This window comes from Scatophagus argus, chromosome 3 (assembly GCF_020382885.2).
Source record: "Scatophagus argus isolate fScaArg1 chromosome 3, fScaArg1.pri, whole genome shotgun sequence".
Taxonomy (NCBI): domain Eukaryota; kingdom Metazoa; phylum Chordata; class Actinopteri; family Scatophagidae; genus Scatophagus; species Scatophagus argus.
Genome location: NC_058495.1, coordinates 11654200 through 11681859, shown reverse-complemented (window position 1 = coordinate 11681859; position 27660 = coordinate 11654200). Strand labels below are relative to the sequence as shown.

The following is a 27660-nucleotide window of genomic DNA, read 5'->3' as shown; positions in this document are numbered from 1 at the left end:
GGTATGTTTGGGCCTGCATTGTCATTGGTTATTGTCAGCCTGTCAGTGTAAAACATGAAATTGCAATTAACACTACATTTATCGCTGCTGGTGGAGGACCTGCAGAGTCGTTTAAATTCCGCATAATAACATTTGCAAAGGAATGTGACAAGCAGTAAAAGAAATTGTGCAGCCAGTCTATACCAAATAGATGGCTTACGTTATTTGACTGAAGCTATCAATTAATGGGATTTACAGTTGAATAGGTGTGCTGGAATCCTTTAATTATAACAATGATTCATGAGCATAACCCTGGAGAATATAATCCATTATGACAATGTTATATCAGATGTGGCAATTATGGTTGTCATACTAACGTTACTGTGATAAGGCTGATTAGTTGCTTTTGCACTTTGTTTCATTTCCCTGCAGGTGGCTTTGGCTAAAGTGCTGACCTTTTCACTGATACATGACCGTAACTGTTCTGATACTCGTACAGAAATAGTTGGTCTACAAATGATAGGACTGAATCCCATTTGTGTCACGTTTTCCGCTTTTACAGTTAAACATATTGACTGTGACATTTGCTTTTGTAATTACAGTTGCTTCTGGATGTGCTGCAGGTTAATTAACGTATATTTAACCTATGAAAACAGACCAGGCAGACAGCGGACAGGTTCTTTATAGATAGGTTATTACCATTTAATGTCAGGAAACGCTAATCAGTATAAAAGATGAAAAAGTCCAACTTGGGTGAAGACATTTTATAGGCACTGTACAAGTATAATTGCACATACTCAGCTAGTAGTTACAGCAATACTTACAGCTTAGAGATCTCAGCACCAAATACAAGTATTGGTATCAGAGCAGAATTAAAAATCATGCTGCACCAATTGAAAAAAAAAAGAAAAAAACATATTTGTTTTACTCTGGTAAAATTAAATGAAGCAATCCAATAAGTCGATTCAACTAAAATAACATTTTAAAGTGAGTCAATTTGGTTTTGAAGAAACCCTGTGTGCAAACAGCTCATTGAATAGCTACATTTAGTTTGAATAGTGTCAAGAATTGAAAGTGTGAAACCAAACACAGCGGTATTTAATTTTTTAATATATATATATATATATATATATAAAAAAACAAAACATTTTATTTACATAAATTACAGGAAAGCACACACGGTTATATCAGTCTACATTAACATGTCCTTTATATTGTGTAGTTGCATACTTGTCATCACGTTCACTATGGTTAGTCATATTTTGTTCAACAGAAGGGCTAAATTTATTTCATAGCTTCTTTTTTTTATTGTCAGTGTCTACAACAGTTGGATATATTCACAGCACTTTAAGGACAAGGTAAGAACAGCCTTTTTTTTTTATAACACTACTGCTCACAAGCACCCGTTTGACAACAAGACTCTTTAGGACAAGGCACGGTGCATTTAATCACATCTATCTGTCAACCAAGGAGATCACAGCATATTGAATCTATACAGAAACGCTTTACAGTTGATACATACTGCTCACTGTTGGAACATCATTTAGCCTTCACAGTTGGAGTTACCCTCGCCTCAGTCAATCGGTCTATCTCTGCAGTATGTTGGATGACGTGGGGAGCTCCATCATACACTTGGTTAATGCAGGGACGACTGATGATGGGACGGTCTCTTGTACTTTAGTGGAACCTGTCCTCACAAAGAGGACGTTGTAGAGTCCACCACTTCACGGCCGTTACAGACCGCCGGCATGTAGTTAGAGGCCGATCCTGGGAGAGCAAAAATAGCGACGTTAGCCAGGCAAGAGTTTTTCTGCTGTTTGGAGGCAAAACTAAACTAGTGATAAAAGTTGTGAGCAAAGTTATGGAAATGGACAGTTTTGGTTTCTTCAAGTCTGTGCTGGTCAGGGTCAAATTCTTCCAGTGTTCCAGAAAAAAGTTTACGTGTCTCAAATACAATTTTGAGGTACTTGGTGCTTCTTTTTTTAATGTTACGTCCTACTTTTACTCCAGTACATATATACTGTATTTGACAGCTACGTTGTTGGTTGAGACACAGCATATGAAACATATGATCAGCTCCTAAAATAGGACACGTGTATGTATGTAGTGCAGCTACAATTAGCTCCCGCTGGACAAGCAACAGCAGTGAAATTCTACTTAAATAAATCAGTAACAATAATAGAGTTATAATACAATAATACATATAAACAATAATACAATGTTCACAGTGACAGTTGATCTGCCTGACAACTATGTGTGTACTTTTACTTTGACAGAAATTGGATTGCAGAACCTTTGCATATAATTGAGTGTTTCTACATTGTTTATTTAAGTGAAAGCTCTGAATACTTTCTCCACATCTCCACATTTAGTCATCACATTGAGATGACTCAAGTGTCTTTAGTCCAGGTGAAGTAAGAACACTTAAACTGGTGTCAAACCTTTAAATGCACACTTGTACTTTGTACAAAAAGCTGTTTTGAGCTCTTCAAGCCCTAAGAAAAAGTAGAAGTTTGGGCTGTGAATTAGTCTGTCAGTTTATTAATAAGCGTTAGATAAGACTGGCTCTGATCCAACATGAAAGAAACATAATGACTGGGTTTAAAATGCTTAGCATACTGATGCAAAACCAGAGGGGAGAAGAAAGCTAAAAAAAATACTTTTATTTCTAATATTTTCTGATTTTCATTCTCAGGTTTATGTGCTTATAGTCTTGTTTCATTAAATGATATGTAAAAACCTCTGAAACGACTGCAACATGTAGTAATACTGTGCAACACACACTTTTGGTGGTGTTTTACAAAATATTGCAAGTGTTCCATGGAAGTCAGGTCGCAATTCTCCTGTTGATTGCACTGTTATTACATCCTATTTTAGAAACCTAAACTGTTGCTAGGTATTAGATTGCAGCTGAAATTGCAAACAGATGTCTTTATGCAGGTGTTTATTATTTCTTTAGTATGCACAGTGAGCACCAGATATAGTGGGTATACTTGTACCTTTAGAGTAGCTGGAGCTCGGAGCAGAGGCAGAAGCAGACACCGTCGCACTGAAACGGTTGGCAGTGACTCTGAGTGAGGCCACATTTTTCTGGGGCTGAAACAGGATGATGTGAACCTTGGGGGCAAAGAGGCAGCCAAGAACCACCGAACCGCTCAGACTGACGGAGATACACATGGTGGTGGTCTGCACCTGTGAGGACGGAGGTGAGATCAGCATGCGCTTAGATTTTATACCTTTGTCTACAAAAGGACTAATGGAGTTTGTTCAAAAGCCACCTGGCAACAGCACTCTCAAGCAACCCCCTTTCACACATACACACACACACACACATACACACACAGTCTGTTACTACAGACTTTGATCCAGTCAGATCACTTACAGTTTGATTTGTTCCTTGCTGTAGTTACTCCCAAAATCTTAAATCTAATAAGGTTAATTCTTGTCGACACCCAAACCAAATATATATGCTCAATAACCTTTGTGTTATTTCAGCACACAAAACACCTCTATTCCTCCTCCTCCTCCTCTTCCTTCTTTTTCTCACCTCACCCAGCTTAACGCAAGGATCAAAAATTACCCTCATGTCCTTCATAATTTCCACCACATCCTATTCACTCAGTTATAACACATAATTATCCTGTATTACAAATAATAATGACAGCAATCATTTAAAATATTTCCATCCATGAAGCAAATATTTAGCTTTTTCTTTTCTATTACCGTAAATGATAAAGACTGATGACTGTATTTCATCAGATCAGCTGCTTTAACTGTACTTAGTCGCTTCCATGTAAACTTAGATGATATGTCTTAAGTCTCTGTATCCTGTGGTTATATCAAGAAACAGAAATCTCTTATGTTTCATTTTTATGTTTCATTCACTTACTATTCTACTATAATTAGCCACATTTCCATTTCCAATTATGCGTGTGAAGGTTTCAATTAGGACTGTTAGCAATTCTAATCGTGTATCTGGATGTGCATGAATATGAGGGCAGGAAGAAGAATGTAGAATAAGCACAGCTGGCCGTCCTGGAAAGTCAGGGCCTTGTTAGTCATATTTCAGCTGCTAATGTGAGCTGACTGCTGGGGTCATCTTCCTGAGCACCATCTCTTCCCACCCCACTGGTTACCCCTGCAGTCCAGGAACTTCTATTTGCAGAACCACAGCATGAAGTGAGAGCCCTCCTAAACATACTGCACAACAACAGCACTGCAGAAATATGAGAAGTCCTCAAATGTTTAAGCTCTAGACTACAAAAATAACTTGTGAAAATGAGACTGCAGGTAATACTACTTCACTTGTCTCTTGTCTGAAGCTCCTTATCTCTTTCAGCCATAAAGATGTCTTTCTAGCAGCTATTCAACAGTTCTTTATACAAATAATAATGAAGCATAGTAGCACATGCTGCAGTACTGTGGGAACCCGACGGTGCTCTGATTTTCAAGGTTATATCACAAAGAATGATGTAAAACTTTAACATTAACTCAACGATGAGTGCTTTTCAAAATCTCTGATTACATTTATATGATTGATGTATTGTCAGACAGATATCTGAATATTTTTTCAACAGATATTACAATATTATCTATTTATCCTTTACTCTTTCCTTGTTTTTTTGATTCAGCATTTTAATTTATTGCAATTTATCTACTGAAATCTATTTTGAAAGTAAATAATGTATGTTAAAATAAGCATTATACTGTGTAGTGCACACAATTCAGGCATTGACTGTTCCTGTAAATAAGCTTTTGACAAGATTAAATGTACTTGAAATGATTTACGCATAAAGCTTTCTGACCATAGTAGAATATCTGTATCCATCTGTGAAGCCTGGAGTTCATCATGATTCACTGGGCAACAAGGCTAGTCTCTCATTAGAATATTTCTGTGCTATCCAACTCTAATTTGAAATGTGGCAACTGAACCCACAGCCATTATTATTGGTGTCACACAGAACCAAAGCACCAAGGTCTCTGTTGCAGTGCCAAACCTTTCATTCTTTCAGTTACTGTGTGTACTGCCTCTTCAGTATGAAGCCTTATTTTCTACAGTGTTCATCCGGCCTCATGTCCCACTGGGGATCAGGGAAGGTAAAGGTTTTTGGTTTGTGGTTTGGGTGCGAGGAAGGCTGATCACAGCAGACATGAAAAGCCTGAGGTATCTCATGATGATACAAAGCTTGTGTGATCCTCGACCTCCCCCCCATCTGTTTGCACAACAAAGGCCTTGCTGCTGACCAAATGCTGTGGCAGTCTGCCTTAGGCACCAGGACTCATAACTTACATGGTCTGTCAGCTTTATGCCCATTGTTTTGTCATATTTGTCTTACTCTACACTCCAAGAGAAATACATTAATTCATCCTTTCAGCTACACATTTCTACTTTGCAAAAACTAAATGTATATTCAAATTTTTGGTCCATTGCAGCATTTCAGACAAGTGTAGTAATATGCTTATAGTCAGACATTTTATTCATTGTCATTTGTGTGAAGGCCCCAAAATTTCATCCTCTAGTGATAACTGTGCTGCAGATAAATCATATTTCCTAAGATTATTAGAGAGAGGTTGTCTCTAAATGCCCATGCTTCACATTATTTTTGTTGTATGTCATACACTACTTGTTGAGTTCAGTTGTTGAGGTGCCTAATGTGAAAAACTAAAGCTCCATAATTTGTGTTTGGCACCCCAAACCTATCACTAAACATTTAATAATGCCATGACTCAATGGAGTTTGACTGTCATTAATTATTTCTATCCATATATTCCACCCTGATCTGTCTCCAGAGTCTTTGTTCTTGTCTTGAAAGATCCTTCAACCCACAGGAAAAAAAAAAAAAAAGCTTGTGCTTTCATGGCTCTGGGTGACGATGATCAAATAGAATCTGAAAGTGACATCTTTTTCTTTAGGAATGATAAACACAAAAAGGATAGTCATTTATAGACTTTGTTTACATTATTCCACAACAGTGGAGAATTTTCTAGAACTATAATTTTGAAATACTCCATGGACTTTATTAAAAAACATTTTCATAGATAGTTACCCTGTAGTCGCTGGCAGTGACATAGAAGATGGGCTGGAAAGCGAGCCAGATGATGCAGGTGGTGTACATGGTGAACCCGATGAACTTGGCCTCGTTGAAGTTTTCAGGGCACTTCCGTGTCTTGAAGGCGTAGACAGTGCAGAGGATGATGAGGATGCAGTTGTAGGTGAGTGACATGAGCATGCTGGAGTCCCTGCTGTTGCACTTGAGGGTAACTACGTCTCTCCTTTCTGGACTCACCTCCTTCCGAACCCCTGGCACCTCCACCATCAGCCAGATAAGAGCCACTAGCAGCTGGCAAGAGATAAGAGCGCCACAGATTGCCACCTGAGAGGCGGGGCTGATGAAGCGTGGCCGCTGGGCTCCATCTTTCACCCCGCTGAAGATACGGGCAATACGGTTGGTCTTGGTTAGAAGTGCTGAGTAACAGACCGCAAATGAGGTGCCCAGGCCAAGTCGGCGCAGGGTGCAGACAGCAGTGGAAGGTTTGGCGATGTAGATGAAGGTCATGAGGTAGCACATCAGCACTCCCAGCAAGAGGATGTAAGAAAGTTCACGTCCACTTGCTTTAACCACTGGTGTCTCATTGTGCTTGAGGAAGAGGCCCACAACTGACAGAGTGCACAGTATACCAAGGCAAGAGATGGTGACAGGCCCAATGGCCCAGGCATCCTCCCACCGGATGTATTCTTCAGGCAGATCATAACAGCCAGTCAAGTTAGCAAGGGGCCACTGACCGAAGCCGCAGTCAGCACAGGTGAACTCATCCTGCAGGTACTGGTAGGGTTGGCAGGGGATACAGATCCAGCAGCACACATCTCCAGGCTGCATACTCTTGACTTCATTCTTCCTGCAGGGGTCACTGCACTGGGAAGTGGGTGGTACGAAGCCACGCCACGGCACCAGGCTGGTGTTCAGGGTCAGAGTTTGGTCCCAGTAGCCGACCTTCTTGTAGATGAACTTCCCGTCTTCTTTGTGATAATGAAAGATATTGTAGCGGCTGATGCTATCGCCAAAAGAGTCAAAGCGCACCATGTTCTCTGTGTCTGTAGGTCTGAATGGAGCTGATGGGAAGCAAAGAAATGGCAATGTTAACTTAAAGTACTCATGGAACAACTATATATGTGAGCCCCCACCCCAACCCCCAGCTACAGTTAGCAGCAGTTAGCTTAGTTACTTTAGCAATAAGGAAAGCTATCTATCCAACATGAAACTCCGCAAAATGCCATAAGTTGAGTCAGCACAGTCAGAGGACATCAGGGAGAAAACCAGAAAATATTTTATCCAAAAGTAGTCAGTAATCAGTGAGCCTCGGCCCCCAGAAATACTCACATGCTCTAGCGGTGTCAGTATAAAAACTCAGTATAGTGTTTCATTGGACACAGAATTAGTATACACCCTGAGTGCAGGATGAGTCATCAACCATTTTTAATCGTTTTCCAGAAAATAACAAAATCTAATATACCATTACAAACATCTACACGTCGTTGCTGGGCCAGCTACTGGCATATAGGTGATGATCAGTGCAAGACATATCCGATTAAAACAATAAAATAAAACATATAGTAATGTACAATGTAACATAAGAAAATGTCACTGTTCTGGCATATAATTAATAAATTATTGTTAATACTCAACTGGTCTCCTGCATTTAAATTCATTGATTGGATGACTGTTTATTCATCCAATCAATATCTAATACTCTCAAAATAATTCCTTCATCCTAATTGATGAATAATTATTCTTATCCAATTAATTACAAAGCCCTTTTCAGTGCAGCACAAGAAATTATTTGAAGTCTTAATCCAGTGACATGCTTATTTACTGTTTGCTTTCGCTGAAAATGTTTACAATGAATTTAATGCCATTGTCAGCTATTTAAAATCAATTTAATATGATAAGATACATGACACAACACAAGCATTCTTGTTTGAGTAAAACGTTTTGTCTGTGTTTGCTTTCATTGCTGGGCTTACCCTCAAACTTGGTCTTCAAGATGAACTCCTTGTAAAACCTTTTGCCATTACCTGGTTTCATGACATCACAGACCTTAGATGTGTTGAAGCATACAGCTTGTCTCATGTTGTGCAGAGCATAGGCCATAGCATAGACTGCATTTACCACAAACATGATCTTGGGTTCCTGCTCAAAAGATCCATCTCGGAGGCTGTGTTCACTACAGCCAGGTTCTTGGAGGCTACAGCCAAAGCGGTGCTCCCAGAACTCTTTGAACCATGGGTTCCTTGTGTTGGTGTACGGGTTCAGTTTAGTGAAGTAATCTTCGAACTCTCTAATCTGGTAGGAGGCCAGCTCGATGGTGAAAGCGCCGTCTGCCGCAGACTCACTGCTCCTCACCACACTCTCCTGCGCTCCCCATCCGTCACTCGCCACCCAAGTGAAGGTGACATTCATGCGAGTAGCAGCCACCAGCAGCTCACGTGCGTCTTCGCTGCGGGTGAACAGAATAACCACCTTGGCATTGGACTTCTGCTGCAGAGAGCGGATCACGTTCTCGTAGCCCTGGCGGTTCATGGAGCGGCTGACCTTGGCTGAAGTGGCAATGCAGATTTGGCGAGTGCGGGCCTCCTGCTGGAAGGCATCAATGCCAGTCTCACCATAGTCACCTTCTGACGCCACTGTGGACACATAGGTCCAGTTGAAGTAACGCAGAATCTCAGCCATGGCCTTGGCCTGGTAGAAGTCAGGAGGCACAGTGCGGGCAAAGTAGTCGTAACGGGTCTTATCACTGAGCTTTGAACTGGTGGAGGCATAGCTGATCTGAGGGATCTGGAACAGTCGCAGGAGGTTGGCCACCTGGAGAAGAAAAATACATATTAGGTATATTGTATTTAACTTACATATCACACTTTCAAGGGCTCACTTGTGGAAACATATTTTTGTTTTTGAATCCTGTCTTTTTGGTGCACTCTAGTTAATACCAATCAAACTGATGTTGGTTCATTCATACAGTATTAATAATGGTGTTTATGTGTTTTTGCAAATGAACTCTTCATATTTCCTTTTTATAGCAGAAGCATGGCATGCATAAAGGTTCCCCTGCTACAGGGACTATGTGGTATACATCTTACTGCTCGCCAGAATATCCTGGGAAGCTTTTGCTGGATGAGGTGCTTTAAGTGTACACATCTTGTATTTGTTAAACATCTTTTTGGGAAATTCTGGCACAAGTTTCACAAGTATTAGCACTGAAACTTGAAGCATCGAATATGTAGCAGCTGAAGCCTCAAATCCAACACAGTGGGTATATTCAGTTGAGATTGATTGCAATGATTGGGGTCAACAGGTGTAGGGACAACCCTTCAGTATAGTAAACTAGAAGGACACTTGGAGAACGTGTATCTTCACCAAGGCCAACAGTCCAGCGATCTGCAATAAATGAACAATAAGTTGTTTTTTTGAAGACAACAGTTTTATTTTCTCTTTGGTAAATTTCTTATTGCTCTTTAAGAATTATTTCTACAATTACTCAATTGATTGATGGACTAATTGGTAAAATACTGACATTTCTGAGTCAGCAAAATACTGCAATGCTGCATTTCAAATCCTCTCAGGTCTTTTTGCTTTTAAACTTGAAGATATCCATCTGCTTTGTAGGTGAAGTGGAGCCATTAAAGAGAAAAGCTGCTGTGCTTCAGCTCTGTGGCAGAGACTGGCAGTGTAAACAGTGACAATTCAATGTTCGTCTATCGCAAACTGTTTACTCTGTCAGGGATCCACACCACCAGCAGCTAGTGCCACAAATCCCTTCACAGATAGTGCCAGATAATAACAGCAACAATGGCACAGAGATAAGAATTTTATCAGCTGTTTTGCTGCTTTCTCAAGCTCAAACCGTTCTGTCAAGTCACTGAAGTGTCTTGACAGACTGTCAGACGTTAAGATCCCCACCTAACCCAGACAAACATCAGTATATTGATTTTCTTTAAGATGATTGTTGATGGTGAATTTAGAGGGGATGGATGATAATCTGTGAATACTCAGTGAAGCATCAATGTTCAATACACGCCTGCTGAAACAACTGTTTCAGAGTCATGACATAAAATTGCTGCAATTATTTTCCCAAACATCATTACGGTGCTAACTATGACAGAGAGCTGGTGAAAACTTGTCGTTTCACAGCATTCTGCTTGAGACACAGTGGTGATTAGTGAATACCCATGAGTTTCAATATGACTACCTCCTCCCTCAGGCATCATTGTATGCCTGGAGGCTTCCCAAACAATGGCATCCCCATGGATGTAATTGGAACCTTCCACACTCACACTCAGTTCTGTTAAAAGTACTGTTCTCTCTTACAGCTCTCTCAGTCCAACCCATGAGATCTTAAACAGCGCTACCAATTCTATGTTATTATAAATATTGAGTATTATACACTGTAAGTGCATTAGGAGCACAATTTTCCACATGGCGTGTGCCCTGAACATATTACTTAATCTGCTTTCAGTCATGCTAGCAGCGTGGCTCCAGAAAAGGCAGTGTGGGTGTGACGGTCAGCTGGTCCATCATTTCGGTCTTAGGCTCATCCCCTGATCTTTTATCTAGTGCTATGATCATTTTTTTTGACCAAGTTGACCATTGATTCCTCAACTGCTAGTGCAACATCGCTTGTGTTAGCACACTAACACACTAAACTTTAAATAAATGTTAGATTTTTATAATAAAAATTATGGATCATCAAACATATATATCAAAAAATAATATACAAAATATGTATAAAAGTGATTTAAATAATAGAATATTGACAAAAAATAATTTATTTTAATTAATATGATTACATAAATAATAATAAAATGTTCTTTATAGCATGTCTTATTCATAGAAAATTGCTAATCTAAGATGATTAAACATGTAACATTATACCTGCTGAACATCAGTATCTTAGCATTGTCCATTTAGCTCAACCAAAACCCAAGTGCCTACAGTATATAAGTACAATCTCACAAAGGTGCTGGCATGGCTAAAGGCTCTTTTTCTTCTTCATTTCGCTTCCTTGAAGTGTTTGCTTGCATTACTCTTTCTGATTGCACAATTATCTCCTCCAGACAGATTCACTTTTTCATTGCAATGGCCTTAATACAAAGTGAAGCATTTGCAGACATACATTACTGGACTGAGACAAACAGAGGAGGCCACTTGGCATTGTATATGCAATGTAAACACACAAACTCTGTTTTGCCTCTGAAATTACTGACATTAACCCTCATCTGTGAGTGGCCATGTGCTTAACCTCCTTTAGCTACAACTCCCCTAAGAGCCAGCAGAAAACACAAGCATACTATAAGTTCTTGAGGGGATGACTGGAGTAAATATGATGTATTTAGACAAGCGCACTGCACCCAGCAGTGGTTCTCTACACTATTTCCAGTTGAATATAGGGCAGAGGTCCCATCAAATTACCCACTGAGACACGTGATTTCCATTGTTACCGGGAAGCCTGATTGGATCCCTGCATAATACAGATTCATTTATGATGCCTGGGATGTATACAGTATTTTGTATGCAGCAAGGTAACATATGAGTAACATGCGGTACTTCCTGCTCCCTCTCTCCATCGAGTCAGATAAGGGCACAGCCACAGTAATGGCTCAGGAGTATCACACTGTAAATGTGCTCTCATTGCATGAGACTCCACAAAATTAAAGTTGCTTTTCATTTTTTTAATTAAGTCCCACCACAGAAGTAGACTAGCAGTAGCAGGCACAGTTTGCAAGATGCTTTGCCAACACTTTGACACTAATTTATTTAAGACTTACACTGTACTTAATCACAGCCAATACATAGGCGACCTAGTAGTCTTAATTTTGCCCTAACCTTAACCCATTCCAAGTAAAGACACAAACTACTTTTTGGATCACAGCTGCATTAATATGAAGCACCAATTAGGTGCTCTTCACGGTCCACTGGTTTAAAATCCAAAAGTGGTCCCCAAATGAGCTATAGCTTGGACCGCAGTATCTAAAAAGTAATACATGAGAGAGGCATATTCACATCACATCCTCCCTGTATGAAGTGGTCTGATTAGATTTTAAGGCACCCTCTTGCATATATTTTCATTTTAACTATAAAGTAATATTTTTAAAATCACTACTCTTTTAAGATGTAGACACCATCTGAATAGAGCCAATTTCTTGTGTGACGACAAATGCATAAAGTATACACAAAAATTACATTAATGACCTCATTAGCCTTACAGATTCTATCTAATATATCATAGTGATTATAATAGTATGTTACACAGTTAAGGTCTTTTTATGGTTCTATTATTTAGTAGGTTCATTAGTGAAACTGTGATTATTTTCTATAATGTTTTCTCCTCTGTATGCCTCCTTCTTTTCAGAGTTACTGTAAACTCTCATTGTGCAGTCTGTCTCTTTGCCATACAGGAGGCAGTAGATAAGGTTTTCTATCATGTACACACAACTAATTTATCATACATAGTCCCAAACTAAAAGCAAAATTCAATGGATATATCCACTGAATTATGTCTTTATTTAGAATCAGACAAGGATTATTATTAGGGTTACAGTCTACGGTTGTTTTTTGTTTTGTTTTGTTTTTCAGTGAAGAAGGCGGCATCTTGTGTATGGCAGCTAAAACTTTGAAATTAAGAAAATTAACATAATCATATAATCTGGATTTTTCTGAGTGAGAAATATATGCAGTTTTAAGTATTTTTCTAAAAACATGTTGGACAGCATATTTAAATAAAGAAATGCATTTATGTGTGCCAAAAAGAAAACACAAGGATTCCTTCTATGGGCACCTTAACTTTCTCCCTCACTTCTGGTAACAGGTTTACCATTTGTAACACAAGCTACCAACAAATGCATAACATGAACATTAGCTAACACAGGGGTTTAGTGTTTACAAATTGCAGTGTTTACAGCTATAGCTACTACAATAGTTAAATAATACTGTATCCCTTCTGTGGCTGAGTTTGATTTTTGTGCTTGACATGATGTGTATACAATGAGAAGGAGCAGTGTTATGGGATTCCAGGCCAGAGTTCCTTCAAAAGAGCAGAAGCATTGAGGGAACATATGCGACAGCTGGAACATGGGCAATCTCTTACTCATGTGTCTGTCATGATTTTTTTCAACATGGAAAGTCCATCTGTATGTCCCCGAGGTCCCTGTCAAGCTGAGCCCTACAGTAGATACAGTAGATGGCGTGCAGAGTGAAACTTAGGGATGTACAGTGCACCAACCCAACCACTTACCAAAGGTTCAGAAATACATGTTATGCATAATGGATATAGTGCCACTAAGTTAGGTATAGTGTATTTGAATCGCATAAGTATAATGTGACGATTACTACCAAAACCTTGGATACGTGAGTAAATGTTCTTTGTGAATCGCAGAGGTTTTCATGAGCACATACAGCAGTGTGCACATGTAATGACAGGGAAGCAAAGCTGGGATGTAACATGTTTACTGATGATATTATCTGGTTTCTGAAGACAAACGTATTCAGCATTATGAGACAAATATGCAGTTGTTACCTAAAGATTATAGCACTTTCAAAATGCCATTAATTTTCAAAAAGGAACAAAGACGTTGTACAAGCAGCAGCAGCAGCCCAAAGTATCCGTGCCAAGCTCGCGTTAGGTACAATTGGGGAATAATCTAATTCAATTTCTGAAGATGACAAATAATTCCTGTAGAAGGGGAGTCTCACAAAAATGCAGCACAGAGGGATAAATTGGAAATTGGATCAACAACTTCGCAGTGCTGCAACACCTCTTGTGCATTTGCTCGTATGTTTTTGTTTTTGTAGACTGATCTCCCAGCTCTAAGTTCATCTTGGTATTTTCTTGTTTATGCCCACTGCCAGTAAAGGAAAATCAAAACAAGAGCAATGCGTCATTTTATCTCACATCTGCTGGATCAGCTACACATTTGTTCTGAAGCAGTTTGAAGCAGCTTTGTAGGATCCTGCCACCTTAAATTTTGAACTGTAATAGGTCAAATTTAAGGGAAGACAAACGTTCCCACATTTATTTTATGTAAATGAGTGCCCTCTGAGAGCATTAGAGAGAGAGAGAGACAGAGAGAGAACGAACACTGCTCCTTGTGTCTTCTTTGTGTTCATAGCTTTAAACAAACATAAAGAAGTATATATTAATAACTACTGGATGTTTAAAAGAATGCTTTTGTTTAGGATATAGCTTTTAACATGTTAACATTATTACATTTATATGTAAAAATCTCTAGGTTAAAAGTTTAGATGTGATCTATTTACAATTCTTGCTTTTTATGAATCGAGACAAACAACCCGGTCTCATAGAAATGACATTTATTTACAACCAACAGCACAGGGAAGGTAAAGGGAATGTAATGTGGAGCAGTCTGTATTTTATATGAACATTTGGAATTTGTTGATTTACAGCAGTCTAGCTGCCACCATGTCAAAAACTGCTCATTTTAATGAAAACGTTTCCTTTTAATGCTTTTAAAAGACATTTTTCAGGTTTTAATATTTTCTTGTTATCACTATATACAAAATTATTCTGTTTTTGTCTGAGACATTGTATTGTATCTTGCTATATCACAAAACACGTTATTTCAGAAAATCAAATCTTTGAAACAAACTTTTCTTGTAAGTTGGTATATTGTAAAACAAGAAAATGGTTTTAAAATGAGAAGAAGGTCCATCATTGTCTGAAGAGACACTGTCGCCTAATATAAAATGATAGACATATAACATGATTCTGTAGACATGCATGGCGTTTTAACGTGTTGCATGTGAATTTATTATTGTCTGTGTATATCTGATATCAAAGCATTATTAAATCAGTAAGCCCTCAAAAAGCTGCCTGTAGATGTGAATGTGAGTATGATGGTTTGCCTGTATGTGTCAGGCCTGTGACAGACTGGTGGTGACTTGTCCAGGACACACCCTCTCTGTCAGCCTGGGACAGGCTCCAGACACCTGCGACCCAGCATAGCCTGAGCAATATATAGACAAAAGTTTTGGGGCACCTGATTTCCCTTCAGTAGAAGTGAGGGGCCAAGCCCAACCCCTGAAAAACAGCCCCATCCCAAAACTTTGGTCTACATGGTGCATAGGTGACAGGGTGGACACAATGGATGTGACGATATATTTTGATTTGAATACTTGTATTCTCTTAAAAAAGTCACTTTTGGCCTGATTTCAGAATTTGATGTGATCTCAAGTGAGTCATTATTTATTGAAGTCACATCTAGGCAAGGCAAGGCATCTTTATGAGAAATCTCGATGTGTTTTATGTGTGCGGCATCTGCGCCCATCCAAAGAACCTCCACACGCAAACACACAAAGACACAAACACGGAGGCACACATACAACAAAGGCCTGAAGAGATGATAAGATATTCAAGGCAGCAGATGCACAAACTAAACAGGTATGTTTGATGCATAAGACCACGCTACATATAGTCATGTCTGTGGGTCAGAGCTGGGAATATTACCATTTGTGTGGCTGGGAATGTAGCAGCAGAAGGAAATGTGCCTTCATCTGCTTGCATGTGCTATTTCAGGAAGAGATAGTTCGTCACTTTAAACTTACAGCTATTATTTCCTCCCACCAGCAAAACAATTCTCACCACAAGAGCGACCTTTCGAACCACTCTCAAGCACAAGGATACATCTGTGAAAAATATTGCTCTTTATCATCTGCTTAGCTTAAAGCTTTGAAATATCACTTCAAGCCTCTAGCACTTATTAAATACATTTCATAAGTCCAGTAATTTTTACCATTTTCAAGACTGGAGTGCAGTGTTCCTGTCACACAGTACAATACTAAATAACAGCCACAGGTTCTGAGCAACAACTGGTAATTTATTCCTGTGATATCGTGTGAAAAAAAAAAACAACAGTACTGAGACAGACAAGATGAGGGGATGTGTGGGGAAATCAATAGACCTGTAATGTCATTGACCGCATGGGTCTCGACTCTAACCAACCTACCAGTCAATGCAATGTTTCTCTTCACTCTGAATGACATTCTGATGTGCTAATTAGGGAGCTGAGCTGTTTTCTCTGAATGTGCTAAAACTTCCAGTTCAAAAATAACAGTCTATCACATGATAAACAAGACCCTTATGAAGTTAACACCAAAGCAGGATTTTCTTCATATGAAGATGGAAACACAATAAAAATAGAGCTCTCTCCAGTTCCTCTGCACGACACATCTACAGCCTTAATAAACCAGAGCAAACCAAAAATATTAAACATCATATATTGCTACCTTCTCGGCAGCTACAGCAGTGGTACGACTAGATTTCTCTAATGTGTTGTTCTCTTGTCTAAAAGAATTTAGTTGGCTTTTAAAATACAAAATTGACAGTATATAAGTTAAAATTTTAGGTTGTACCAAAAGAATACTTCTTTGTGCTTAAAGTCAATGTTGAAGTCAAAAGTTTATCCATTATGCCTCTAAGCAGATTTCAGCTTTTTATTATGTGAGTGTGAAAGTGTTGTGGCTTGTGAACTTTGAAGATACACATCTTTTAATGTCATTTTTGCAGAAAGAGTGTGGGAATGGTTCAGAATGATTTCATTGTTCTTTTTTATTTCTAAGCTCGGGTAAATTCAAAACTGTAAAATGTGTAGGCTGTTTAGACTGAGTCATCATTCATGGTCAATTCTATACAGCAAACATTCCAGATGGCAATAAAGACTATTAAAAAAAAAAAAAAAAAAGAACAGTGAGAAAACATAACAAAGACGACAACATGCACCGAGAAGATAATGAAAACCTCTTGAATATTGCTGGACTAATTATGAAAGAATCCCTTTGAGGCTGAGCAGAAACTGGCTCATCTCACACCATCTTTCCCACATCTCGTCCTTGGCCCGTGTCACAGGCAGCGTCAGCCTTCTCTCCACACGCAGGTGGACACGTCTCTGCAAGCCAATGGAGATGCACCCCACAGATGGGAAAAGCAGCTCCTCTTAAAGTTCCCAGAGAGCGTCCCTGGCACTTGTACTTTTCAGTTTTATAACGCTCTTCATCTCCACAAAGTACTTCTCAGAGATAAATAGGGATTGTGTAAATCAGTGACCTCTCAAAAACATCCCACCATGGGCTTCTCTCCGCTCTCATGGCTCGATTCATTATAGTGCCCAGGAAGCGAACAAAGAGACTGTTGAGCATAGTGATGCTAGAGGTATGTATTCAAATTCATGCAAAACATTCAAAAGCAGTGAGCTTCTTTTTGAGTGTTTGAGAGTGTGTGGTGGCTGCAGGTTCATTCACAGACACACAGAGTCCTTTTCACGCTTCTCAAAAACACGCTGTTCTTTTGTAAAAGCTTCATTGACATTAAGGAGAAGAAGATCTATATTATCCACTTTTTTCTAAGCAAAGAGGCCCCATGTTTAATGCTGCCATGAAGCACTCATCTCTGCAGACTCCTGGCAAACTTCTCCAAGGTTGGACTGCATTCTGATGTTGCTTTAGCAGACATTAACAAGGGACTCACAGTCAAAGAGGCTGCAGCACTCAGCTTATTCAAGCAATCAATGTTTCCCATATATTACTTACTGTGTGGAGCTTTTATATTGATTTATAAATTATAAATATATTGATTTATACAAGTCCAATTTTCACACTCCAAAGGGACAGCAATAAGATTTGAAGTCCCTACATACATTTTAGCAAGGAACTGAAATGTATGAATGAAAACGGAAACACACCACCAGCAAGAACTCAAAGGCTGATCAAAGGAGTAGTTTGACATTTTGGGAAATTAGTTGTGAAGATCCATACTTATGTCTGCCTGTTAATATCTGTGGACGAGCTACAACCAGAAGACATTTAGCTTAGCCAGTCCAGAACATGACTCCCCATAACCCCAGACAAACCCGAGACTTGAATCTATTTTCTTGTCCAACTCTTATCAAGAAGCGAATAAGGATTTCCCATAATGTCAAAATATTCCTTTAAAATGCAAGCTGGCAAGATGAATTCAAAGAAATTTGAAGGTTTAAGGAACTGAACACATGTTAAAAAAATCAGAAGTGCAGTAAATGGGTGAATTGTTGATGTGGAGCACAAAGTTAAAGTTGTAGCACACTGCAAACTGAAAACATTAACATTAATTATCAGGTATAATCTCATTAATAACTAGTGTTTCACTATTGGTATGACGCAAAGACACTGTAACATCTTAATGTGATTTTCAATGCCTGAGTGGCCTGAAATTGTAATTTGTTTGTAACACTAAGTGTATAGAAATGATAAGCTGAGGCTTCGGCCATGTATCTGTGGTTTCATCATTTACCTAAATGCGTGTTATATAGTTAGTTATCCATGGACTATACGATACATTTCATCACCCATCCACCCTCCTCTGTGAGCTAATCAATAAATTATAAGTCTCCACCTTCCTGTTGGGAATCATCAGCATCATCATGTCTTTACAATAAACCCTGATGACATACTCTTCATCCAACATCTAGAGCTGAGTGATCTGAAATGCCTTCATTAACTGAATATTTTCAATGGCTATGGCTTACAATGTCATCTTCATACAGTAGCATGTATGCTGATTAGACTGCATAAACACTGATGCATATTCATTAGCGCTGATTCAGTCATCAGCAGTTTCAGGTGTGATATAAAATATTCATGTAATGCTTAGTGTATGTCATGTGTGAAAAATGTTCAATATTAGTCATAGTGCATGTGTAATTGTTGCACACAGCAAATGTCATAATTATCCTTGACCTTTTCAGTACAGGAGTGTGTTTCCCATCACAAAATCTTTCCAAATTAAACTTGATGTTCTTTGTATTTTTAGAAAGTTTTACTGTGGAGGAGAAGTGTTACATAGGGTGGATGTTGCCGTTATAGGCGTGCTTTAAGTGCTGTTAAAGCGCAAACCTGGAGAACTTTTCAATGTGAAATGTCCCTCAGTGTGGTGTCGCAACTGGAGAAAATAAGTTAAGAAGCAGGGCCCGAGGCATTACCAGCCAATCGTAAGTACCATCAGAGCTGGGTGCGGAGCACTGGAAACCGAATACATTTTTCGTGAAACTGAAACACCTTTGGTTGAAAAAATGTCAGCATTGTTCTTTTCAGACACAACAGTTGATAACAAATCATATAAGTTTGTCACAGAAATAAGCTATATCAAAATGTTAAAAATGCAGTTATAATACTTTGCCTCAGCTACAGAGTAGCAATGGTGCTTTTGCAAGATATAACAAATCAACATCACTCTAATACCTTTTGGGTTAAGATGTAATCTGTTTTGTAGATAGTGAATGCCAATATAGTAAACAACTTGTCAACCAATTGCCACAGGTACAGAAAAACATAGTGCCTCTGAAATGTAAACTCTCACTATCTGAAAGCAAATGAAGTCCCTGAGACCAAAGCATTAGATACGGCCACAAACTGGCACCGCTAATAAAAAATATCTTTATATGCATGCGGATTATTGTTTCAAAGCTTTGCTGCAAACAAAAAAGATCAATGTATTTGTGTGTGTGGGTGTGTGTGTGTGTGTGTGTAATAAATGTGTTCTGAACTGAATTTAATGGAAAGTGTAACCAAATTATACCTACACACTCACTAACATTCACTGCATCATGGTAATTATGGTGTGTGAGGCCAATCAAAGTTAATTAATTATGCTCAGATGCATTGCCTGTGGCAACCTTTCATACGTATGTGAAAGGTCAGTTTTCTTTGCGAGCAGGAAATGAAGTCGCTGACAAAGTGATGGATGTCTCTGTGAATGGTGATGCTTCAAACAGAATCATCCCAGGTGGATTCTTATTACCGCCAAAGCAAAATCTCTTCGACTGAAGGCTCAGTCCTGCGGCTCAGCAAAAGTGGGGATGCAAGATGTTTTTGGTAGCTATTTGTGTTTGCGGATGTGAGCGTGAGGTGGAAGTGAGTGTGTATGCAGATTCAAGGGTATTCATCATCATGTATCAGATGACTGTGTGGGTTTTCTGTGTGGTTGGCAAAATCCTTAAAACTAAAAGCTTAGTGAAAATTTTCCAGAAATGACCACATATTACCAAAGTCTAAGGTTTAAGGTCTCCATCATCAAGTGTGCTACACACCCATCTACCACCACAATTTGAACTAAAGGGAACGTTATTACTTGTGCTGGTACTAAACATTGGCACTGGAAGTAATTTGTGAGGTGAAGAATCTTCCAATAATTCCAAGAGATACTTAACTGTGAAATCCCTGAGTCCCTGACTTAATCTGTGCTGCTTGGAAAACTTAGAATCTAATATCAGCGTTTTTCCTTTTGTTCTTAATTTAGTATCAGTATAACATCATGGTAGTGCTGCGGTGGTGCATGTGTTGCTGTTTTCTATGGATGCTTACAAACACAATCAAAATACTGAACTTGTACAATGAATGAATTTGCTCACTTACCTGAATGGAAACGTCACTATAGGATCCGCCAATGACCCCAGAGATGGCCAGTGGGACCTCGTTTTGGATGGGTCTAGAGCCGTCTGGGCAGATGAAGCCCGGATCGTGCACCTTGGTGAGGGAGGCTCTGACGAAATCTAGAGACTGCTCCAGAGCATACGTGTCCTTTGAGCAGGTGTCCAGGATGTGGGCCCCCAGCTGGAGTCCTGGAAGGATGCGATTGTTGGAGTTAATCTCATCAAGCGCCAGCAACATGGCTTCCAGCCTCTGGATCCCTCTTTCCTCGTTGATCTTACCACAGTCCTCCGTCCCATCACCTTTGTGGTGCACGGGGAACAGGCCTCCAATCACTAAGTCGCCATCCAAAATGATCTCATGTTTGGCTGTGGGTGGTAATCTGGAGATGCTCGGCAGGACTCCTAATATCAGCAGCCCCAGTAGGAGCATGTGAAGAGGCCAGTAATGGGCAGAACTGGCCAACGACCTGGGGCAGAGCGCTACACTCACCATGGCAGGATCAGGTAGCAGGGTTCAGCTGGTTGAAGTAGAGAGGAGCAGAGGTTCACAGGGTCTGGAGTCAGATCACTTTCAAGTCTTCTCTCAGAGAGTGCAGCATGTTTGATATTTCCTGAAATGAATTAAAGGAAAAACATGTTACCCAGTTGATCAACCATCTATCTATCTATCTATCTATCTATCTATCCATCCATCTGGTTACAGAACAACGCATTGAGCCTCACGCCTTGGTGTGACTGTGTCACAGACAGTTTAATAAGTGAGTTTATATTTTTTCTTCCAAGTTGTTCTTTACACTTCTCTCATTGATTTTTGCTTTTTCTTTATTTTTCCTCAGTCTAACATGATCTATAGAAATATTACAGACAAATAATTCTATTACTGGACAGCTTAAACCTTAGACTGCTTTGTCAGCAGGCTGAAATCGGGATAATTTGAGTCTTATGAGTTACTTTCTCAAGAGAAACATAAGTAGAGATTATTTCAGCCAGACTCTCTGGGATTCATCGCCACAGTTTTATCTGAAAGACAAACTCAGAGTTACCGCTGCCAAGTGACCACATCAAACATTTATAGATATTTAAGGCACCTCTCAAGTGAAGCGTAATTTCCAAGCTTACAACCACCGAGATATTACAAAGATGGTGTTCTCCTCAATGGCTGGAGTTGCCATGGAAACATGGTGAGTAAAAAATAAGGATTGGACTGCAGGGAAGTGGGCAGTGAGACATGTATGCTAATATAGATTCCTATCATGTGGAGGTTACAGGTTTCGATCGCACAAGGAGTTGTTATGACGTCTGATTAGAGAGGTGGGTGGGTTCAATCAAAGAGAGAGGAGGAACCAATCCTCTTTGTTTCAAATACCGTCATTGATCACATTCATCAAACACACACACATACACACACAAGTTCAACAAACAGCCTGACTGAAGGATGATAATCTTTATCATATTTCTCTTCATGCCCTGCAATTGACTGGCGACCAGTCCAGGGTGAACCCCGCCTCTCGTCCATAGTCAGCTGGGATAGGCTCCAGCTCCCCCGCGACCCTGACGGATAAGCCGTATAAAAAATGGATGGATGGATGGATATTTCTCTTCATCATCAGCAGAATTAGTTGCATTATCTGAAAGGCAGAGGGACTCACATATGACACAGGAAATTGGGGGCCTCTTTTGGATTTTTTAAAGTCCATGTTCAGATATTAGAGGAGTCATGCTGGAATACCCACAGAGTTTGGCAGTAGTTTGGAATATTGGATGAGCTGCCACTCCTCTCCCCATTAACAAACAGCGGGGAGCTTATTAGAGAGTTTTCCTATTCTGCCACACGGTGTTGTTACTGACATTATAACAAATATGTCATTTGCAGACCCAAATGTATTTTCGGTTCCATTAATAGTAGATCTCTCACCAGCGTTTTATTCAATCTGTGTATGTCCTGTTTCCTGCACTCACACAGACAGAAAACCCCCACAGTGGGGAATGCAGGGATAGGTTACAAAAACACCAGCTCCTGCAGCTACACCCAGATAAGTTCATCTGGTGTGTGTTTGTGTGTGTGTGTGTGTGTGTGTGTGTAAGCATGCATTTGCAGGAACATTTGAAGAATATCCTGTGACATCCCAAGAGCAGCGCAGGCAACAAACAACAGAGAAAATGAGGAGGAAAAGGTGTAATGAGTGCTGAATTTTCCCCCAGATAAATATTACATCAGGTTGTGGGTGGGAAACCATGCGGTACACTGATGAATCCACTACCCTCTATCCAGCGGAGAGGATTACATGTCGTAATGTAAAATCTCTCTCAGACCTGCTGAGTGTACTGAGCATTATAGTGCAGGTGTTTGTTATCACTACGTCATATTTCCTTATTATTAGAATAGGTGAGAAAGTAACTTGAAGAGTTCAACATTAAGAATCTAATTGCTCCTCTGTGTTGTCTGTTGGAGCAGATGGGGACTTTCTGGTTGCAAAACTTGTGTCACACTGTGAATTAATGGTGCAATAAGGAGCAGCCAATTAAGCAGGCCCATGCAAACTGGGCCAAAGTAAGGCTGGAGGTCCAGAGGAACCTCCCAAGACATTTAAGAAGTGCAAATAAACACTTGATATTCTGAAGTAGGCAAGAAATACAGTCATCAAAGTCGTGTTTCCTTCCAATATTTGAAACACTTATTAAACAAGGAGCAACGTTTATCAGCTTGCATTAAATTTCAGCCTCTGATTAGTTGTTAAGTAGCTCCTATCGGGCCTCGATCACATCATTAGGACCATCTTGATGTAGACGCGGCTGTCACACTCGCACTCAGCAGCTGAGAGATTCTCTCGCTCCCCAGATGTCTGAGCACAATATTCCCTCTGCAAGGCGAGTTCAAAAAGAAAAGGCGGTGTGTTTTACTCAGCTTTGAACCATCTGCTAACGCATTACTGCGTTCGCCCAGGAAGGACAAGATTTTGCTAACATTAGGATAAAGACGCTTTGAGAACGCCATCCCTTATTGTCTTATGCAAATGTAGCTAATGTGTAATGTATGACTCGCTACAGAGTCCCTTTCGGCAATGATAGTGATTGGCAAACATAATCCTACTTGTATCTGTGTCTATGGAGGAGCACAACGCTGCTCATGTCTGGAAAATGAGCTGATGGGATTGTTTGGGGGTGAGAGACTCACCACCTCTTTGTTATTGCCAACAAAACCCAGATCATGGATCAGATCATGTGAAATACACCAATTTGATGCATTATTTAATGCTGTGATGCATGATATTGTTACTAATGATCATTTCAATGAAATCACCTAAAGCATTTAGCCTTTGCTATCAGGTTTGTTTGGCACATTGAATGTACAGGATATGACATTTAATTTAGTGTCTAATCCACTATGAATCATTAATTCTATTGAGTAATAACAGCCGAAATACAGCACTCGTCCCATGAGATTTACTTGAACTAATGCTTTCCAGTGCTGATGTGACCAGCACCGACAGGATGATACTTTATGGCAGTATTTTGTGTTCTCATTACTATGACAAAATCCACGAGATGGATTATGAACTTAATGTGGCCGTTTTCCAAAGTAAAACCCAGGTTTGTTTTTTCTTCATTTAATATAGATTTTCACACTTTCCTGGAAAATCTGAGCTTTTGAGTCATTAAATACAAGATAAATCACACGAACCAGTTAACATTCTGACCTTTCATGATCCTCTGAAGGGCTACAACTAGCTGTTCAAAGCAGAAGATTTACAGCTAATGAAAGGAGAAAAAAAAATCTTCCGCCACCACAACTCCACTAATGATTTTCATCATTATATCCAGTGGGGACACAGTTTATCCCTCCACCTGGACTCTGTCAGCTGAAGGAATTAGGATGCCTCTGTGGTGGCCAGCAGCCAGCTGATTGTGAATTTGAACACAGATCAAGTGCATCGCTTCATCAAAATAGCACAGGGAAATCTGTCCGCCCGTTTGCCTCCCAAAAAACACATCAGAGTATTTAATTCTGCAAATCTCAACTGGATGATTTATTCTCAAAAAAATAAAAATAAAAAATGAAAGACTGAGAGACAGCGTGCAGATATGAGAATGAGACTGGCTACAACAGGTTGGCTACTGACTGTCCATCCCAATAACAACATGATAATAATATTCATGGAGACGTGCTGGTGGTGTTACAGTAACCTATGACCAGTCCCTCGCTGTCATCCTCTTGCATCGGAGAGAAATCCCGCTGCTACCTCACATCCTGCCTGGTCCACTGACAACAATCTGATGCAGACACTCACAGATTTGTCCAGTGCCAAATCTGTTTTGGTTTTGGTTTGTGTTGGGATTGTTTTGTTATTGGGTGGGGGGGTCAATCTTTTGCACCGGACAAATATTTTCATGAATTGTGCAAATTGAACCTAATTATATTCACAGCAGGATGCTACTACACTGTGTAGGGCTTTGTCTGGTTTGAGAACAGCAGGTGCGATATTACAGAGAAAAACAACTTTACATAAACCTGTGCATCCCAACATATGTCGACATTCAGTCACACTGAGCTCTTTGCTGGTCTGGTGATTAAGTGATGGCTATTCGATCAAGTTCGGACAACACTGCTGACTGTTGGGCCATGTGAGACTTAAGCGTAATAAAGGACATGTCGGCATAAATGTTCTTCTTCCATCAACTGATCATAATAATCTATTAGATGGGTTAGATTTCGTGCCAGTGAAGTTGAGGGATCGGATCTAACAAGACTGAGAGCAATTAAAAATGCATTAGCGCGTCGGACAGAGAAAACACGAGCTACCAGTGGTGTTAAAATCAAAGTTATTAAATGCTCATGTCTTACCTGGTTGCAGCGCTGGATGGATTTTGCCGGATGTGTCCGACCGTGAGACAACAGCCTACACAGACAACGCGAAGAGCTTCATGTGACCAGCAGAGTCCAGATGTTGTTCACTTTGAGCATGTTTGCCAGACAGCGGTTCGGATCTGTCCTTGGTTCTGAACTGCTGCACGCATTGACAAGTGTTGCAAACTCCTCTCGGTGCTCTCCAACTTGTGCCCGGCAGGCGCAGGAGCAGGACGACCTAACTAAAGCTCACATGCCCACCAGCATCGACAGTAGTGATGCTCGAAGGATTCTCCTAAAATGTTACGCCGGCTGGACTGAGAGGCAAGCGAAGAACAGAAATTCAGTTGTAATTACACTTTTTTTTTTTTATTTCGCATCGCGTTTTCAATTTCTGGCCGTTGCCGCGAAGGAAAGTTCATCAGATCAACTTGAAAAGAGGAGCTGTTGAGGAATCCTGCCGTGGCACCGTCGGGTGACACACACATGCAGCCGCTGTGTGCAGCCACAGCTATAATGAGCGCAACGAGTCGACGCTCTCGCCTTTCACAAAGCTCACTGCGCTCCAGCGAAGTGAGTTACTGCGCCGGAACGGCAGCGAGTCGGAAATAGTGAAATATGTCTGAGAAAAGGAATGATAACGTGCTGTTTATTATGCAGGAGTGGATTGTAAAAAAATAATGACGAAAGTGCACTAACAATAATAAATAAATAATAATAATAAAAAAAAAATCCCAAATTCTGTTTCTAACTTCTCTCATGTCTTTTTGTTGGGTGACTCATCCATTGCATTCCCTGTGGAACCGAGCTTGAGTTGTGTCAATCTAACTTTTAATGATAAACACACCCCCCCCCCCACAACAAAAATAAAAATCTTGTCAAACAGTCTATACAAGGTGCTGCAGCTCTTCAGCTAAATTTAGAAAGATGAGAAAAGAGAAATGAGCATCAACTTGTGTTTTTTTGTTTCCCTGTATGAAGGCTGGCCAGCTCCTCATTCACCTCCATCTCATTAAAACTGAATCACACTCCAGATGAGTGGCATAGCACTTCACAAACTAAAGAGGCACAGTTTGTTTTCCACTAAAAAGGCGTCTCACACACACACACACACACACTCAAAACTCACAAAAGCAAATGAATTCATATCATTTAAACTGCAGTTAAGTCAGATGGGGACAAGGTGGAGGCAACCTGACATCAAGGTTGAATCAAAATAAATTAATTCATTAATTAAGAAAAATAGACAATTTGTCCTCATGCCTATGTGTGTTCTTACAAATTACCTTGAGCTGACACAAACATAATTGGTTATAGAAATAGTTCTTGACATTTTCCAGCTAAAACAAATGACCCTTACTGTATTTGTTCAGCTTATTAACTATTTAAAAGCTGTGCAGCCAGCAGAGGAAAACATCAAAGTCTCACTGGTAATTAAGGTTAGCTATACTACATGCTGTTCTGTAGCAACGCTTTCTGCAGAGATACCGTTTCGTGTAACAAACTGGGCACTTTTTTTTTCATCCAAAAGAATATTACATCAGCAGCATTCCTGTTGCATAATTAGTGAGGAGTGCAGGAAAGGTCTGCTGTACCAGTTCGGTTCCTGTGCCAAACTCAGTCAGTACCCTGCTGCACAAAGCTACAATTAAACCTGCAAATATTCAGGGAAGCAAAGCAATATAAAGTTCATTCAAAATGAATTCATGTCTCACCGATTTCTGTCACCTTCACATGCTTCAGTAACACCACCTCTGTACACCCCCCCATACACACACACACACACACACAAACACATCTCACAATTTTCAAATGTTTCATTTCCAGATTAACAGTAGCTACTTTGCAGTTAGGGGTTGGGAAAAGAACTTTTTCTGTGTACAGCGGCAATTAAGATGACGAGCAGGGTCCTGCTTGTTGCATAATTCCCTCAGCTAACACAAAGGGACCAATTTTCTCCTGAAATAGAATTGTAGTTTACATTACAATAGTTGAGAGCATGTGGGTGGAATGCAGAGTTTAGATAGGAACATGCCAATTAATGTCGAGTGAAATTACAGAGGACAGAAACAAAGCTTTCCCAGCCAGTGGTCACTGCGCATCTGTCTGACTGATGCTCTCTTTGTGGTTTACTGATGATTTGGCGCTAATGAATCATGACAAAACACACCATCCAAAATCCACAATTTTCTTTCTGTCGTGTGTCTGCTGTTGTTGATACTCGCAAATATGTCAACATGTGGTTTTGATACAAAGTACCCCAGTAACTTCAGTGTCCACAAACAGAAAAGAAGTGGATAAACCTCTTCATTGTGATGCTTCCCTGATGAAGAGGTCTTTACTGGAAGATTTTATTGGAACTTTA

General features: G+C 39.9%; 1 protein-coding gene across 1 annotated transcript; it reads right to left on the bottom strand.

Moving 5' to 3' along the window:
* Positions 1 to 1100: 1100 nt before the first annotated feature.
* grm2b (glutamate receptor, metabotropic 2b) lies at positions 1101 to 25831 on the bottom strand. Its single transcript, XM_046383501.1, has 6 exons — positions 25293 to 25831; positions 20433 to 21060; positions 8003 to 8840; positions 6027 to 7090; positions 2979 to 3171; positions 1101 to 1746 (listed from the first exon to the last, which is right to left on the bottom strand). Exons 2-6 carry the CDS (start codon positions 20940 to 20942, stop codon positions 1673 to 1675), a joined length of 2679 nt encoding a protein of 892 aa, XP_046239457.1. The 5' UTR covers positions 20943 to 21060; positions 25293 to 25831; the 3' UTR covers positions 1101 to 1672.
* Between the last annotated feature and the right edge of the window lie 1829 nt (positions 25832 to 27660).